At 55.4% G+C, this 18,269-nt stretch overlaps 2 protein-coding genes across 7 annotated transcripts; one reads left to right on the top strand and one right to left on the bottom strand.

Annotated features, from left to right (window-relative positions):
* Positions 1-577: 577 nt before the first annotated feature.
* gpbp1l1 (GC-rich promoter binding protein 1-like 1) lies at positions 578-14,887 on the bottom strand. 5 transcript variants are annotated; one of them, XM_056596471.1, is made up of 12 exons: positions 14,467-14,887; positions 11,873-13,236; positions 11,290-11,404; positions 7,244-7,364; positions 6,358-6,677; positions 5,056-5,131; positions 4,670-4,866; positions 3,337-3,471; positions 2,720-2,881; positions 1,969-2,096; positions 1,507-1,609; positions 578-950 (listed from the first exon to the last, which is right to left on the bottom strand). In XM_056596471.1, the coding sequence occupies exons 3-12, from the start codon at positions 11,347-11,349 to the stop codon at positions 777-779; spliced, it is 1,476 nt and encodes a 491-aa protein (XP_056452446.1). In that variant the 5' UTR covers positions 11,350-11,404; positions 11,873-13,236; positions 14,467-14,887; the 3' UTR covers positions 578-776. The 5 variants fall into 5 exon arrangements, with proteins under 5 accessions (XP_056452446.1, XP_056452448.1, XP_056452447.1 ...); XM_056596473.1 differs by having other exon boundaries at positions 2,720-2,878; positions 14,467-14,886; XM_056596472.1 differs by lacking the exon at positions 14,467-14,887 and adding an exon at positions 14,292-14,458.
* LOC130387421 (transmembrane protein 69-like) lies at positions 14,206-16,371 on the top strand. 2 transcript variants are annotated; one of them, XM_056596482.1, is made up of 3 exons: positions 14,206-14,450; positions 15,249-15,294; positions 15,385-16,371. In XM_056596482.1, the coding sequence occupies exons 2-3, from the start codon at positions 15,256-15,258 to the stop codon at positions 16,081-16,083; spliced, it is 738 nt and encodes a 245-aa protein (XP_056452457.1). In that variant the 5' UTR covers positions 14,206-14,450; positions 15,249-15,255; the 3' UTR covers positions 16,084-16,371. The 2 variants fall into 2 exon arrangements, with proteins under 2 accessions (XP_056452457.1, XP_056452456.1); XM_056596481.1 differs by lacking the exon at positions 14,206-14,450 and adding an exon at positions 14,734-15,036.
* The last annotated feature ends 1,898 nt before the right edge of the window (positions 16,372-18,269 follow it).

Below are 18,269 nucleotides of genomic sequence, written 5' to 3'. Positions count from 1 at the left end.
ACGCCCATTAGTGATGCAGGTATTCAAAAGGGCTTTTATAGCTAATGGCACTCACCTGGTGGTATGTCAACTTTAAGCTGGTTTTGGACTATTTCATCATCTACCACAAATACTCTTGCAGTCGGAGGCACACACAACACAGCAAGCAGATTCACATGGAAAACGTTTCAGCTTTTCAGGAACCAATTTTTATTAATATCATTAATGTGTCATCAGCATCATCAATGAAATGAGTTAGTCTGTTTAAAGCAGAATTGTGTGCATTCCTTGCCCTTCGTTTATTCTCCAACACTTCAGTTCCACAAAGTGAGAGAGAAAAAAAAGGAAGAGTGAAGGGAGGATGGGTGGGGCTCAGTGGGGGGGGGGGGGGGGTGTTGGGGCTGCAGTGAAGGAGAAGACGCAGGGAAAAGACGTCTGACGGAGCAGGAATCTCCCCCTTCACTGGGATATGATTGGTTTTTCCCTTGTGCAAGAAACGACAACAAAAAGTCAAAATGGTGATCTAGAAAATAAGAACAAAACCAAGAAATAAAACGATGGAAACGGATGAGCGTTGGGAGGAGGGGGGCAGGGGGGCAGGTGGGCAGGGGGGCAGGGGGGGGCGTTGCTTGCTGGGCTGTTTTGTTGTCGTTGTTTTCTCTTGTTTCCTTTGTTGTATTCGGTGGTGATGTGGTGGTTTATGTTTTTGTTTTTTTTAAATCTTTCTCATCGTTTAGTTCCGTGAGGCGTTGCCAGGGGCCTGACTCCGCCCACCTCGGGGCCTGACTCCGCCCACCTCAGGGCCTGACTCCGCCCTCGTCGTCGGAGGTCTGGCTGCTGCTACTGGTCTCGGAGCCTTCGTCCTCGTCCTCCTCGTCCACGTGCGGCTCACTCCTCCAGGGGGTGAAGTGGAGGGTCACCCCCCGCGGCCGCGGCAGCACCCCGTTCCTCTGGAGCCCGCCCCTCTTCAGCTGTCAATCACCCAGAGGGAACCAGTTAGCGCCACGTAGCGTTAGCATTGGGAACAGGGTTAGCGCCACGTAGCGTTAGCATGGGGAACAGGGTTAGCGCCACATAGCGTTAGCATGGGGAACAGGGTTAGCGCCGAATAGCGTTAGCATGGGGAACAGGGTTAGCACCGAATAGCGTTAGCATGGGGAACAGCGTTAGCATGGGGAACAGGGTTAGCGCCGAATAGCGTTAGCATGGGGAACAAGGTTAGAGCCACATAGCGTTAGCATGGGGAACAGGGTTAGCGCCACATAGCGTTAGCATGGGGAACACGGTTAGCGCCACATAGCGTTAGCATGGGGAACACCCCATGACCATCGGTTCAGACCACTTTATTAATCCCACTGGGGGGGGGGGGCGGGTAACAAGGAATAACGACTCCTCATGGTTAGGGGGGGGGGGGGGGCAGTGAATAACGCCTCGGGGAGCGAGTGTGAGACCAGGAGACAGGGCGCGTGCCCGTTCATCACTTCCTGTGACATGATAAAGGGATGCATCGCTCCCGGTCGCGGTCACCTGCTCAGTTTTCGTCTGGAACTCTCGGAGCTCGTCCTCGGTCAGAGGCAGGAAGTTGTCATCGTTCTCGGGACATTCCTGCCAGCCCATGGACTTCAGCAACCTATCAGAGGACAGAGTTGTGAGGTCAGGGCCGCCGGGCTGGGAGCCATCAGGGACCAGCGACGGCGGTCCAACAGGAACACACAGTCTCGTCCTCCATGACTATGATCCATCAATATAGTGTAGCCTCAGATTCTTTCATGCTTACTCTTTTGTCATTCGATTTATAAAAAGGGCATTTCATTGGAGAGCTCCCAGGTCTTTGGTCTGTCGGCTCGCCAACCGCCCGTCTGCCCAGAACCAAACGGAGGCCATGGTCTCAGCCCCCCCCCCTCCCCCGCTGTGTGCGTGTATGAGTAAGCTGTGATATCAGATGGGGGGTGGAGGTCGTGGTGACGGTGATCCAGGGGGGGTCCTCACCTGTGCTCCGCCTCCAGGGAGCTGGACAGGTGCTCCGTGTCCGAGTCGCTGAGGGAGTAGGCCAGGCCGTTCTCGTGGGCGGCCCCCTCCTCGCTGTCGGCCTTGGGCTCCGGCGTGCCGCCGTCCCCCTGGACGAGTTAAGAAGACGTTAAGACGTCCATCAGATCCAGACCAGACGCAGGCCCACTAGGGCTACTGGGGCAGGCCTACTGGTCCCGCCCCAGTGGGCCCGCCCCCGCCCCAGCGGGCCTACTGGTCCCGCCCCAGTGGGCCCGCCCCCGCCCCAGCGGGCCTACTGGCCCCGCCCCAGCGGGCCTACTGGCCCCGCCCCAGTGGGCCTACTGGCCCCGCCCCAGTGGGCCTACTGGTCCAGTGGGACCAGTAGGACCCACTGGACCAGCGGGTCCAGTAGGACCAGTAGGCCCCAGTGGGCCCAGCGGGCCTACTGGTCCAGTCCCAGCGGGCCTACTGGCCCCGCCCCAGTGGGCCTACTGGTCCAGTGGGACCAGTAGGACCAGTAGGCCCCAGTGGGCCCACTGGTCCCGCCCCAGTGGGCCCACTGGTCCCGCCCCAGTGGGCCCACTGGTCCCGCCCCAGTGGGCCCACTGGTCCCGCCCCAGTGGGCCCACTGGTCCCGCCCCAGTGGGCCCACTGGTCCCGCCCCAGTGGGCCCACTGGTCCCGCCCCAGTGGGCCCACTGGTCCCGCCCCAGTGGGCCCACTGGTCCCGCCCCAGTGGGCCCAGTACCCACCTCTCCCGAGGTGCCGGGGCTGCTGCTGCTGGTGGTGGTGTCCCCGGGGCCCTCGTCCTTCAGCGCCCGCAGGAACTCGCTCTTGCGGTCGGGCCCCCGGCGCATCAGCTTCAGCCGGGACGGCACGATGTCGATGGGGGGGGTGGTGCTGGAGGGCTGCTGCTGGGGAGGGAGAGAGGGGGTCAGGGGCCGTATCCATGGAGACACAGGGGCGTCAGGGGCCCTGTATCCATGGAGACACAGGGGCGTCAGGGGCCCTGTATCCATGGAGACACAGGGAGCGTCAGGGGCCGTATCCATGGAGACACAGGGGGGTCAGGGGCCGTATCCATGAGACACAGGGGGGGGGGGGGGGGGGGGGGTCAGGGGCCGTATCCATGGAGACAGGGGGGGGGGGTCAGGGGCCCGTATCCATGGAGACAGGGGGGAGGCGCCTCACGTCGGCCCCACTCTGGGGGGTTCAGGGGGGGGGTCCTCACCTCTTTGGGGGTGCTCTGGGGGGTTCGGGGGGGTCCTCACCTCTTTGGGGGGCTGTGGGGGGCCGTGCTCGGGGGGGCTTTGGGGGGTCCTCACCTCTTTGGGGGTGCTCTGGGGGGTTCAGGGGGGGGGGTCCTCACCTCTTTGGGGGTGCTGTGGGGGGCCGTGCTCGGGGGGGCTTTGGGGGCGGACACAGGGCTGGTGAACAGGGCTTCCCGCCCCCCCAGGTGGGGGCCCGGTTTGTTGCCCTCCCTCCCGCCCGCCTTCCACTGAGTCTGGAACACAGAGCACACGGCCCCCGTCAGCGGGGTCCCCCGGGGTCACACTCAGGCCCTTACAGCGGGCCGGGGGGGCCGGGGGGGGCATGGGGACAGGTTACATCATGCTTCACGTGACGCGGGGGAACACGTGCATGTTTAACACCGCCGCACGGTTAACGAGGACCAATTATTAAAATGAGGTCCCCAAAAATAAATCAAATGACCTTTGGGTTTAGTTTTATTTAAACAAAGGTCCAACATGTTCCATGACCCCCCTACAGTCCATCTTATTGTACCTAATCACAGGGTACCGCACAGCGGGCCACCGGCCGCGGTACCCCACTGCGGCACCCCACTGCGGCACCCCACTACTGTACCCCACTACTGTACCCCACTACGGTACCCCACTACTGTACCCCACTACGGTACCCCACTACTGTACCCCACTACTGTACCCCACCACCGTACCCCACTACTGTACCCCACTACGGTACCCCACTACGGTACCCCACTACTGTACCCCACTACTGTACCCCACTACGGTACCCCACTACTGTACCCCACTACTGTACCCCACTACTGTACCCCACTACGGCACCCCACTACTGTACCCCACCACCGTACCCCACCACCGTACCCCACTACGGTACCCCACTACGGTACCCCACCACCGTACACCACTACAGTACCCCACCACAGTACCCCACCACCGTACCCCACTACAGCACCCCACACCACTACAGTACCCCACCACCGTACCCCACTACGGTACCCCACCACCGTACCCCACTACGGTACCCCACTGCAGTACCCCACTACCGTACCCCACTGCAGTACCCCACTACAGCACCCCACTACTGTACCCCACTGCAGTACCCCACCACCGTACCCCACTGCAGTACCCCACCACCGTACCCCACTGCAGTACCCCACTACTGTACCCCACTACTGTACCCCACTACGGTACCCCACTACGGTACCCCACTACGGTACCCCACTACGGCGCCCCACTGAGGCGGCTCAGTGCAGCGCCCCACTGAGGCGGCTCAGTGCAGCGCCCCACTGAGGCGGCTCAGTGCAGCGCCCCACTGAGGCGGCTCAGTGCAGCGCCCCACTGAGGCGGCTCAGTGCAGCGCCCCACTGAGGCGGCTCAGTGCAGCGCCCCTAGTGACACTAAGAGGAACTACACACTGGTCTCCTCGGTCTGCCTCACCTTGGTGGGGGCCGCGGCGGGCTTGGGCAGCAGGTTCTTGTACACGCTGGAGCCCAGCATGGGGCTCTTGCTGCCGTTGGTGGAGAGGGCCCCGGCCACGGCGAAGCCCGCCAGGAAGGCCGTGCTGGGGTCCTCCTTGGAGACCTTCTTGATCACCAGCATCTTGGAGACCATCTGCTTCCCACTCGGGGGGTTCTCTGGGGGACAGACAGCAGGGGAGCAGGAGGACTGAGCTGGGGGAGCAGGAGGACTGAGCTGGGGGAGCAGGTGTCATGCTTCACTGCTCAGAGGACCAGGTCCTGGGACCAGTACAGGGTCCTAGTCCCCATTACACCAGCGGGCATTGATGAACTGTAATCAGAGTGTGCTTTGAGTGCTCTCCTCACCCCAGACTCCAGCGTGGGGGGCCGGGGCCCTGACCTGGGGTCCGGGTTTTCCAGTTGTTTCAGGGTTGAGGGAGGGCTGGGGACAGAGGCATGATGTTCAAACACAAGCCCGTCGTACGTCACTGTTCAGGGGTGCAGACGGGTGGTAAGGGGCCGAGGGGTGCTCAGCGGCCAGGCCCCTTCCTGGGCTCAGGCCCCTTCTACTAAACACAGAGTGTAAGGGAACCATCAGAGCCGTCAGTGAGTCCAGACCTGCTGTACGAAGGGGGGCTAACAGTAACAGTACTGGGCCTCTGCCTGAACCAGGGGTCCCCTCTCAGGGGTCCCCTCTCATCTACTGAACCAGGGGTCCCCTCTCATCTACTGAACCAGGGGTCCCCTCTCATCTACTGAAGCAGGGGTCCCCTCTCATCTACTGAACCAGGGGTCCCCTCTCATCTACTGAAGCGTTGTGCCTCACTTGGGCTCTCCTACACAGCCTTTAAAACACCCTAACGTCTCACTGATCACAATCTAAAATGTCCTTCAATGAAGGTGAGGGCGTTCTTCAGTGACCCGAGGGCGGCGCCCGTCGCCGTGGCGCCCGAGAGGACACTTACAGTCCAACACCGCGGTGCGTATGGACGGGGCGCGAGGGTCCGGCTCCCATCGTACAGCGCTGGCGCCCGTCGACTCATTATGACGACGGTACAACAAAAGTATCACACGGTTGTCATGGGTCGTAACCATGGGGATAACACGCCCCCCCTCGTTCCGAGAACTCAAACCAAAACACTTTGTTTTTATCTCAGAGTTTGATTCCACCTGAACAGTCGATTCAATGCTCTCCAGGTTTAACGCTAACCGTATCAGCCACATGATGACGGGAATAAAGCAGGCTGCTCACAGAGAGTTCTCCACGCTGCCTGGGGGTGGAGCTAGCAGACAGGGGGCGGAGACATGACCCACTCCACGCTGCCTAGGGGTGGAGCTAGCAGACAGGAGGCGGAGTCATGACCCGCTCCACGCTGCCTGGGGGTGGAGCTAGCAGACAGGGGGCGGAGTCATGACCCGCTCCACGCTGTCTGGGGTGGAGCTAGCAGACAGGGGGCGGAGTCATGACCCGCTCCACGCTGTCTGGGGGTAGAGCTAGCAGACAGGGGGCGGAGTCATGACCCGCTCCACGCTGCCTGGGGGTGGAGCTAGCAGACAGGGGACGGAGTCATGACCCGCTCCACGCTGCCTGGGGGTGGAGCTAGCAGACAGGGGGCGGAGTCATGACGGGTTTCCCCCCCTGACTGGGGGGGGGGGGGGTCTACTCACGAAGTCCTCCTCCACGAACTTGAGCTTGTCCTCCTTGCGTTCCTCGCCGGGGAACTTGTCCTGGAACGCGGCGCCCTTGCGGGGGTGGAAGTTGCCGTTGCGCTGTCGGTGCCCCCCCTGCCTGTCCCGCTCCCCCCCCACCCGCTTGGGGTGCCGTCCCGGGGGGTGGTGGGCGTCCTGGCCCCCCCGGGGGGCGCCGTGCCAGCCGGGCGCCTCCTTCCAGCACGACCCCCCCGCCAGCCCGCCGTGCCCGCCCTTGGCCACGCCCGAGTCCACCGAGTCATGCCTCAGGAGCAGGGAGGGGGGCTGCCAGCCGTCGCCTTCACCACCACAACAACAACAACAACAACAGGGGCGTTAACAACAACCAGCCTCCAGGGTTCATCAGTGACAGACACGTGGCCCACAGGACGTGGGGGGGCCCACAGGACGTGGGGGGGCTGCTCACGCCCCACGCCATGGTGAGCCCTTCTGTATCAACCACATCGCTCTGCTGCTGCCATGGCAACATGGAGCGGCAGCATACCAGGGGTGTGGGGGTGGGGCTACTGGGGTGGTGGGGGTGTGGTTGCACTGGGGGTGGTGGTGGTGTAGGTGGTGGGGGTGTGGTGGTACTGGGGGTGGTGGTGGGGGTGGTGGGGGTGGTGGTGGTGTAGGAGGTGGTGTAGGATGTGGTGGGGGTGGTGGTGGTGGTGGTGTAGGAGGTGGTGGGGTGGTGTAGGTGGGGGGGTGGTGGTGGTGGTGGTGTAGGTGGTGTAGGTGGTGGTGGTGTAGGTGGTGGTGTAGGAGGTGGTGTAGGGGGTGGTGGGGGTGGTGGTGGTGGTGGTGGTGGGGGTGGTGGTGTAGGTGGTGGTGTAGGTGGTGTAGGAGGTGGGGGTGTGGTTACCTGCAGGCGCCCTCAGCGGTCCGTTGTTGAAGAAGCCGTCAGAGGAGTTGTGGCGCCGGCGGCTGGCGGGCCCCCGACCGCCGCGCTGCTGGGGCTCGCCCTGCGGCTCATGGCTGGAGGACTGAGGGGGGGGGGGGGGGGGCGGTTAGATCAGGGGGTGCTCTACTGGTGGGGTCACCTCAGGGGGCCGGTTAGTGTCTGCTTTGGGGCCCCAGGGGCCGGTTAGGTCAGGGGATCTACTGGTGGATCCCATCAGGGGCCCGTTAGGTCAGGGGGGGGGATCTACTGGTGGATCCCATCAGGGGCCCGTTAGGTCAGGGGATCTACTGGTGGATCCCATCAGGGGCCCGTTAGGTCAGGGGGGGGATCTACTGGGGGATCCCATCAGGGGCCGGTTAGGTCAGGGGATCTACTGGTGGATCCCATCAGGGGCCCGTTAGGTCAGGGGATCTACTGGTGGATCCCATCAGGGGCCCGTTAGGTCAGGGGATCTACTGGTGGATCCCATCAGGGGCCCGTTAGGTCAGGGGGGGGGATCTACTGGTGGATCCCATCAGGGGCCCGTTAGGTCAGGGGGGGATCTACTGGTGGATCCCATCAGGGGCCCGTTAGGTCAGGGGATCTACTGGTGGATCCCATCAGGGGCCCGTTAGGTCAGGGGGGGGATCTACTGGTGGATCCCATCAGGGGCCCGTTAGGTCAGGGGGGGGGGATCTACTGGTGGATCCCATCAGGGGCCCGTTAGGTCAGGGGATCTACTGGTGGATCCCATCAGGGGCCCGTTAGGTCAGGGGATCTACTGGTGGATCCCATCAGGGGCCCGTTAGGTCAGGGGGGGATCTACTGGTGGATCCCATCAGGGGCCCGTTAGGTCAGGGGGGGGGGATCTACTGGGGGATCCCATCAGGGGCCCGTTAGGTCAGGGGGGGATCTACTGGTGGATCCCATCAGGGGCCCGTTAGGTCAGGGGGGGGGGATCTACTGGTGGATCCCATCAGGGGCCCGTTAGGTCAGGGGGGGATCTACTGGTGGATCCCATCAGGGGCCCGTTAGGTCAGGGGGGGGGGATCTACTGGTGGATCCCATCAGGGGCCCGTTAGGTCAGGGGGGGATCTACTGGTGGATCCCATCAGGGGCCCGTTAGGTCAGGGGGGGGGGATCTACTGGTGGATCCCATCAGGGGCCCGTTAGGTCAGGGGATCTACTGGTGGATCCCATCAGGGGCCCGTTAGGTCAGGGGATCTACTGGTGGATCCCATCAGGGGCCCGTTAGGTCAGGGGATCTACTGGTGGATCCCATCAGGGGCCCGTTAGGTCAGGGGGGGGATCTACTGGTGGATCCCATCAGGGGCCCGTTAGGTCAGGGGGGGGGGATCTACTGGTGGATCCCATCAGGGGCCGGTTAGGTCAGGGGGGGGATCTACTGGTGGATCCCATCAGGGGCCGGTTAGGTCAGGGGGGGGGGATCTACTGGGGGATCCCATCAGGGGCCCGTTAGGTCAGGGGGTGATCTACTGGGGTCACCTCAGGGGCCCGTTAGGTCAGGGGGGATCTACTGGGGGATCCCATCAGGGGCCCGTTAGGTCAGGGGGGGGGATCTACTGGGGGATCCCATCAGGGGCCGGTTAGGTCAGGGGGGGGGGATCTACTGGTGGATCCCATCAGGGGCCCGTTAGGTCAGGGGATCTACTGGGGGATCCCATCAGGGGCCCGTTAGGTCAGGGGGGGGGATCTACTGGGGGATCCCATCAGGGGCCGGTTAGGTCAGGGGATCTACTGGGGGATCCCATCAGGGGCCGGTTAGGTCAGGGGATCTACTGGGGGATCCCATCAGGGGACTCTACACCGAGGTGCTCCTGGCCCTCCTTCTGACGTGGTGATGCCAACAGTTGGGTTGAGAGGAACCCAAGCAGCCCAAAGCCACCAAATAAGTCCATTTGTGAAACTAGAAGCTTGCTGAACTTGATGATTGTCAAAATTATAATTCATTTCAGCACGATATATAAATATATAGATATTGTATATATATCTGAAGTACACTGAATAAACAAGGTATACGCGTTGGTATTGTACAACGGTAGAGACATTAACGATACTTATAACAAAGGCCATTAGACACATACTGACCAGTGGGTAAAAAACATATAACCTGTGGGTTCAAGGGTGCATCACGAGACCAAGATGAATCTCTTACTAGTGCCAACCACATATTGCCTTCACATCATGCTCAAACATCAGGATGCCTATAAAGTTTCACCTGCGCATTTACAAGGAGGTCACTAAACATCAAAGAACTACACTAAATGCATCCGGCTGGGATGGGATCAGTGACTCCCGCACATCCTCTGATGCGTTCAATCCACAAGAAACGGTTCGCCAGGAAAGAACCGGAACAGCGAGCCTTCGGGCGTGCTCTTTGCGGGCGTGCTCTTTGCGGGAGACAGATTCTGGATTCTGTTGATGTTAGCACTAAATCAGTTTGTCAGTCTGTAATCTGGGGACATTGACTACCGCCTGGGGTTCATTATACTGTCGCTTCTGTTCTATGCAATCAAAAAGGCTAAACTATTTTCTATGATTACGTCTCTTGTTCTGTACGTCTCTTCATGCTCCCTACATTTAGTCGAAAGCCTTTCATTAATTAATGCTACTTACAGTTTCCTCAATGTGGTTTTTATTATTCAACAGAAGAACACTATTGGGCTGTTTTTCCACAGTATTTCTCCCAGGATAATCCAGTGAGGGCTGCAGCAGGGGGCGCTATGATGCATAATAAATAGCATTTAGGGCAGCGATACTAATTTGTTGATGTGAGATGTTTGGTTCGTTTTGTTCCTTGGGCCCTGCTGACTGCAGTGGCACTCGTAATCCAGCGGGGGCGCTGCTCCACTGCGTGCTGCATGTATGGGAAACCCTGACAAGAGTCACAGCGAGGGAATGAATGGCTCTCCGACCGGTCAAGATTCAGACCGGTAGGAATACACCGAGCACCTGCACAAGGTCAGACAATGACCGATGGATTGATTGACCACTTAGCGGGATAATCAAGCCAAGCCTGCATGCATTGGCCCCTTGAAGGTAAACGTCTGAACCAATAGGTCCTCATCAGCAGGTTCAGAGCCCTCCTCCTGCAGCCACAGGGTGACCGACAACACATGCAGAGAATGAGAGGACCTCCAACAAATCCACTAAAGCCAGGCCAGACCGACTCCAGATCACTAGGAGGGAAACTCGGGAAAAGCTTTCCAAAGAGAAACAAAGTGGTGTGCATGTGAGGTTGTGCGTCCACTGCGCACAACACTGTGAAAGCATGGCACTCCTCCCTGACACACACCCATAGTATTATCTATCCATCACACACACACACACACCTGTGTGGACACTCCCACTAGTGAGGTTACCAGTCCCGGGGCAGGTATGGAACTGGCTGCAATAGGAATGTACAACTTTTAAAGTGAAATGTCTTGTACTCTGCTGTATGCAGCCTTACTGTAATTATATCGATTTCTACTCGCCATCTATCCTCTGTTTCTTTTAATACCAGCCATGCAAAGTGATGCACGATGCATGCAAGATGCTTATGGTAAAAAGGTTGCCTTGGAACCAAAGAGGAGAATAAGGGGAACTCCAGTCAAACCAAACACGATCATCCACACCCGTCAACCCAACCAACAGGTTTATGCCTTAAGGATAGATTGTCTTCGCTTCACATACACCAAGATATGGCCGTTGTCGTGTTAAATATGTCCCCTTAATTGCTATATATTTTGTAGAAAGTACTTGTGTAATAGTGTCATGTTCATTGGGAGGATTTCAAAGTACTGGTTTCTTGTATTGATAGTTTAACTATCAATGTCTTTAAATTAGTTATGCTATGCTTACAGTTAATTACTAGCAGTAATTTGCATGAATTGCCATATGCACCATTAGACTGAATTCATGACACAGCATGCATGAACCGACATATCCACACAACAGACACAATGTTTCTACATCTTGATTTTGTAACCCACACAAACACACACAGCGGGAGCGCAGTCACGTACCTTGGCGGGCTGGGGCGTGGAGAAGTTAAGCCAGGCAGGGACAAAGTCATGCTGCGCCATTGAGGTCCAGTGTTTCCGGTCAGTGGATCGAGGCGTCAAACCTCATGGCCAGGATCTGAGAGAGTGGATAGACCACCGTCATTCAACAGAAAGCCTCAACACGGGAACAGATGGCACCGCTCACCTCCCCATGAGTTTCTCTTTATTGGGGTTCACCGCTTTTTGTCTTCAAGAAACTGAAAGGCCTTCCTCTGGCCTTGGGTGTCTATTGTTAGAGATCAGTAATAACCTGAGGCCTGTGTGGTGGACGACCTGCTGACAGCATGCCAAGTGTCTGGTCTCTCATAATAAAAAGGATTGCTCTGACAGAACCAGCGCAGTCACCCGTGTTGCAGGTGGTGCCTGTTGTGTGTGTTTCAGATCGGGGGCTACGTCTGGGCCTCTCTGGGGCTGGAACCACCTCTCTGCACATTAGTGCATTTTACCGATATCTTTCTATGGCCCTTATGCGTCTTTATGGAGGGGAGAGGGAGTGGGCAGCCCGGGGGCTGGTTGGAGCCCCCCTACCCGCGCTCATCCTTACCCCAGAGTCTGTGGCTCTGAAGTCCTCTGCCCGCCCCCGGCGCTGCTGCTGCTGCGGGGCTTGATCCCGAGGGCCGCGGCCGACTCCCCTCAGAGCGCGTGCGCCGACTGGCGAGGAACACCCAACCTCCGACTGCTCTGTCCCGACTCCTCCAGGACAACACAGCCCCTTCCCCAAGAGGCAGACCCCAACGTCCAGGGTGGAGCTCCTGAAGTCTGGTCGGGAAGGCTCCGCGGGAATGATCTGGAACGGGGCTCCAGAGGAAGTGGGCCTGGGGGGGCGGCTCAAGGAGCAGAGATGTCCAACGGTTCCGGAAGTGCCTGATTGCAAGTGCGTTCTTTTTCTTCTGATTGATATATCCAAAGGTGATTTGTTTCTTTTTGGCGTGGTGTGTGAGCGCTAGCGTTGTGGCGAGGTGGTCCCGGTGGGAAGGAGCCCTAACTCATGTCAGCCAGTCGCTGGCTGCTCCTTCAGGCCTTTGGTGATTTGGGTTGTATGGAAATGGACTGGAGGCTCGTTACACCAGAACAGAGCCCTGCAGGGGGCTTTGCTATGGCCACCAGCCAGGGAGAGGGAGGGGGAGGGGGGGCAGGGGAGGAGAGGAGAGTGTAGGGGGAGAGTCTTCTCCTGCCACCAAGCGTGCCAGACTCTGGTCGCCCGCTCTCCTAACGAGGCATTGTGAGATCCAGCCAAACACAAAAAGGAAAAAAAAAAAAAGGGAGACAGGTTGGAGGACAGTCTTTCCGTTAGGATGGAGATCACCGATGGACGACCACGGCTCACCTCATTGGCTGATTGAAAAGGGGCGGCCCCGGGGATAAAGAAAAGAAAGCTCCGGGTCTTGCGGTCACATGACAGGAGAGGTAGCCAGAGCCGCCGTTACATCGCCGTCATCTTGCGTCTGGGGTTAGTGGAACTGGTTTCCTGTGGGCCGATACATTATAATGCCTCGTCTGACGTGAGGCGCTTTACATTCACATCGGTTAAACGCTCGCTCCACGGCCCTGTGGTATCCGATCCACCCAGAAGAGTGCAGCAGTTCAGATTTCATAGATCAGACAAGCTGGAGCTGCAGAACGGTCAGGTCCCTCGCGAGGCGTCAGGGATCATAGGACACATGTGATGCCTCTATGTTCAATGGTTAGGACCAACGCAGCCAGGTAACTTGCAGAATAAGAGCAAAACCTGCGGTTTCTCTTCTAGAGAAAGGCAAACCAGGGGAGAAGCCAAGCATGGGCGCCTATATCCGATCCTCCCTTTGGGAACCAGTGTTGGTGCGAGTGGCCGGGGGTCAGTCCTCGCTGGAGCCCAGGGCAATTATTATCTTGATCTTGTTGAACTTTCAGTACAGGAACAAACCATACCTGCAAAAGGAATTAAACAAACATGAATGTTTGGCACTAGACACAAGTTAACACATCAAATGCCAGATATCAAAAGGGGTAAATAATAGTCAAGTCATAAATAAATAAGAATACACTGATTGTATGAAGACTTAGATTTCATGCGAGAGATCCCTACAATGGCTTAGGGGTTGAGGACTGGTACATATCCTACTTTCAGAGGTGATTCTAGGACTTCTAAATCAAATATTCATTCCAGTTTAAAAATATCCTCCACACACAAACACTTTCTTCGACAACATCTCTAACGTCACTGTCACGCATGTTAGACAGGCTCCGGTGCCCACAACGCTGCACAAAACCAGAGAACACAACACAGTCACAAAACGTATAAAAAAATACCTGAGCCTGCCAATAAATCGTAAGGTTGTTATTAGTCAGAATACGGTTTCCCCTACAGCGAAAGCTTACAAAAGGGCTCCCCTCAAACAATTACATAACGACAGTACGTTCGACGTAGCCATTGGCTGAATAGACGCACTGCTCATGTTATCAAACCGTGCATTTAAAAGTGATTTCATCAATTGCATATACAATATATAATCACATTCATGGAAATGCATCGGCAACAACACAATATCATGTCGTTTGAGTAATGTTTGAACACCCAGATGTGCGCGTCGTTGGCAACGCACGTATTCACAACTAAAACACAGCACAACGCTGGCTCTAGGTTAAATGGCATGTATGCAAAGCAGAGCCATTACATGCGGATAGAAGATGCAATAGCTGGCGCTCCTAGTCCATGATAGAAGAGCCAGGGCACGTTAATGAGATCCTCTCTACTCCCCGTTGATGCTAGCTCAGGCTGCTTAGTTCAGGTTAGCCGATAGCTAGCGATGGTTAGCAGATAGCCAGCGTTATATGGGTCAGTAGCCCGTGCAACTGGTGGATGTGTGAAGTTAATGAACCACGCATGATACCTTATCCATATAAAAACGCATCGCTAACGTCTATAGCCAAGTACACCGACGCTAGTAGCGATGGTCGCACATAAACAACAGGGGTAAACAGACCTGCTCTGGTTGGAACAACACAGTTTCAAAATGGCTACCCTAGCAGCACACATCCATCAGCCCGCTAACGCGTCCAGCTAACTGGCTAGCGTGTGTAATTCGTGACGATGCTACCAACGGCGTCTGGGGGAAACGGTTACAACCAAGTGTGACTGAAAGGTACGAAATGACTTACTACGGTCACGGAGAGGTATCACTCTATTCAAACTTCGTCGGCTGTGAGAGTCGCTGTGGACGTTTGTTTGGGTTTAGAAGCGCTTACCGCTGGCGCTGGCACTGAGCGATTCGAATAGCGAAGTAGAGGTGCGTTCAGGGGCGCTTACGATTATGCAACATAGATGACACTACGACGGGATTCGAAGCATATCAACGCAAAAATAGCATCTGGAAATGTCAATTCATGCGAGTAAAACAAAATAGTTTACTTGTGAGCTGTTGTATGGACTTATTTGGAAAAGTGTCCCTCGTTATTTCCTAGAGCACGTTTGTCTGATCACAAAAGTTCCTTTTGAGATCTTGAATACTACTCATTGCCCTTCCCCGCCATTGCCAGCCATGCCAGTCGATTTCAGAACCAATTGTGTTCATGGATAAGAGAGGGTCGAAAGTAAATCAATAACCCATCGAATAGATTTGCGTTGACAGGACGACCTTTGTAGTTGTTTGGTAGCAACGGCTTTAATTCATGGTCATAGATGTAACTAATTGGCACCGCTAGGGAAACGACACAACGTGTAATTAAAGGGTAACGTTAACTCTTGCTCTTGTGTCACTCATTACGTGTTTCGTTGTTGTATTCTAGCTACAATTGCGACTATCATGCTTTCATTTGACGCTAGCCACATCGATTATAGTAGCTGAATTATAGTTCAGAGCAAAGTGTTTCTATCTCAATGCAATGCTTCTAATCAACTTCATATTCAGTAACATCGACATATGTGAATTCTTTCTCCGCAGATTTAAAATGATGCCATCTACATTGATAAGACGCATAACCCAGGGGGTAATGAAGGGAAATTGTTATTTTCATCAACATTTCTAAACAGTAAGTTGCAGAAATGATTGATTAACAATACATAATTGTATTTAATAGGGTCTTCAAAGGAGAAGTCTTCAACAAATCCTAAGACGATCAAGCACTCTACGAGAAACACAGACGCTTCTTTCTCGGTCACCACCAACATTGATCTGCAGACAGTCCTCAACTGACAGGTTCCTAAACGCCCGGCCAATCACCTGTCTCCCCTCACGCCTCTGTCATGGCCACCGACCTGGTGTCCCCCATGCTAAGGACGAAGCCTTCAGCATGAAGGCTCTCGCCCAGGCCCCGAAGCCCGCCCTCTACCTCGGCCTCTCCGGCCTGCTGCCCTTTGTCTCGGCGCCCCTCTTCATGGCCGCCACAGGCTCCTTCTGTCCCCAGGTGGCGCACGCGCAGGTGGTGTATGGGGCCACCATCGTCTCCTTCCTGGGAGGAGCCCGCTGGGGCTTCGCCATCCCTGAGGGGAGCCCCGCCCGACCCGACTGGATGAACCTGGGCAACAGCGTGGTCCCGTCGCTCATCGCCTGGCTGGCACTGCTGTGCAGGGACAACGTGGCGGAGGGAGCGCTGCTGGTGCTGATGGGGCTCGGCCTGTCGCTGCACTACGACCTGACGCTGCTGCCCGGGTACCCCGCCTGGTTCAAGGCCATGCGGACCCTGCTCACGCTGGTGGCCACGTTCTCGCTGGTGGCCACGCTGGCGCTCAAAAAGTTCAGGCACAAGGAGGAGGCTGTCACAGAGCCTCAGAGCTGACCGGTTGGGTTCTGATTGTTTTCATCTTCATTGTCAAGTCTATGTTTGTGTTCCCAAAACAAGTTCTACAAATCACCTTGCTACACGGGATGGGGGAAATATGTGCAGAAGCAAAACATAAGAAATGCTGGTGGAAACACGACACATCAGGCAGGTACAATGCAGCCATCCACAGCTCTTTAAGGACACGTTTGTTTCATAACACAAGTGAATGGATCTACAAGAAGGCACACCCATCGTCTCGGTTGAAAACTTTCATTCATGAAATTTACTGTCAAACTGAGACTGTGAAATAAAAAAAATAGACTAACATTTCTGCGCGAACTTATGTTTGGCTTTTAAGTTAAATTATCACTGAGCAGAGAAACTACGCTTCATAACATTAATTAAATTTCCCAATTCACCCTTAGCTTCAACTTGGCCACAGAATGTGTTCATAAAGTGAGTGCAGCTCAGGTTTCACCTTGGTCAGGTTAATTGATAAACCAAATACCACTCTTATGTGTAATTCTTAATAGACATGGAAGCTGTTCAAGAACTTAGTGGTTGATCAAATGACAGGGGGGCAATAAATCCTGCTAATAATTAATGAGGACAGACCTTTGTAGTGAAATATACTGCACATTTTCTCCAGAGTAAGAAAACAATACACTTCAAGATTGTTCAGGTCAGGTTGAAATGAAGAAACCCACACATTAAGTTAGGATAGAAGTGTTAAAAAATAACTTAGACACTCATTTACAGTATGGGATTAATTATACATACAATAGAATAGAAACATAAAAGTGGTGAACCATTGCATTTAAATGTTTACAGGTAATATGGATTGCCAAAAGGTCCAAAGCAACACTAGCGGGTTCTGCTGTCAAGTATTATTTTGATGGCCTTTTGGATCATTTCAAGTTTCCTCCTTAAGACAACGTGATATATAGCTATTGTCATGTACGTACAAGACTGCTCTGTGTGTGTGTGTGTGTGTGTGTGTGTGTGTGTGTGTGTGTGTGTGTGTGTGTGTGTGTGTGTGTGTGTGTGTGTGTGTGTGTGTGTGTGTGTGTGTGTGTCACAATGTTGGGTTTTTGTGCCATCTCTGCTGCCAAGGCTCATCTTTATCTCCAAAGTGTTCCTCCAGTGTGCATAAGCAACCAATTTATTCACCCTTTCAGTCATTCATTATTCTATTCATCCTTTCATTCATCGAATCACAATATTGTCGACCGAATGGAGCACAAGCACTTTACCCTGGTCGTAGTAAAGTACTAGTACTTTAGTTTGGCCCTGGTCGTAGTAAAGTACTAGTACTTTAGTCTGGGCCTGGTCGTAGTAAAGGACTAGTACTTTAGTTTGGCCCTGGTCGTAGTAAAGGACTAGTACTTTAGTTTGGCCCTGGTCGTAGTAAAGGACTAGTACTTTAGTCTGGGCCTGGTCGTAGTAAAGGGCTAGTACTTTATTCTGGGCCTGGTCGTAGTAAAGGACTAGTACTTTATTCTGGGCCTGGTCGTAGTAAAGGACTAGTACTTTAGTCTGGGCCTGGTCGTAGTAAAGGGCTAGTACTTTAGTCTGGGCCTGGTCGTAGTAAAGGGCTAGTACTTAGGTACTCGTACTTGAGGGCTGGAACTAGCGGTGTCTTCAGTGTGTGTACGTCTGTGTTTGTGTCGTCAGAGTTTGGGATCGATTGCAGTGCGCCTCAGCATTATCCCGTTTTCCAGTTTCAGCTCGTTTCAACATCACAGTTTAGCCAAATCAAAGTTGGAAGTTATAAACGGGGTCAGAGAAAATAAAAACACCAAACCAAAAGAACCCATACCATAAAAACTGAAATGTTTGTGGGATCATCAAAGGCTCCGCCCGCGCGGGCGACTCCCCCAGCGTGGTTTCCAGTCCGGGCGACTACACTAATCTGCACGTTGTCCAGATCAGATAAGAAGGAGTGCGGCCAGTCAACATCCAACGTTACTTCCTCGTAGTAAGTTAAGGATTCCCAATGTGACATCAGTCCGATCGCACGGGAGTGGTCCCTCTACTCCCCCCTGAAGGAGTCTGGGTGGGGGGGGGGGGTCAGGGGAGTGGTCCCTCTACCCCCCCCTGAAGGAGTCTGGGTGGGGGTGGGGGGGGGGGGGGGGGGGGTCAGGGGAGTGGTCCCTCTACCCCCCCCTGAAGGAGTCTGGGTGGGGGGGGGGTCAGGGGAG

Source organism: Gadus chalcogrammus, chromosome 8, assembly GCF_026213295.1.
Source record: "Gadus chalcogrammus isolate NIFS_2021 chromosome 8, NIFS_Gcha_1.0, whole genome shotgun sequence".
NCBI lineage: Eukaryota > Metazoa > Chordata > Actinopteri > Gadiformes > Gadidae > Gadus > Gadus chalcogrammus.
The sequence above is the reverse complement of the archived record's forward strand: the minus strand, read 5'-3'. Positions and strand labels throughout refer to the sequence as shown.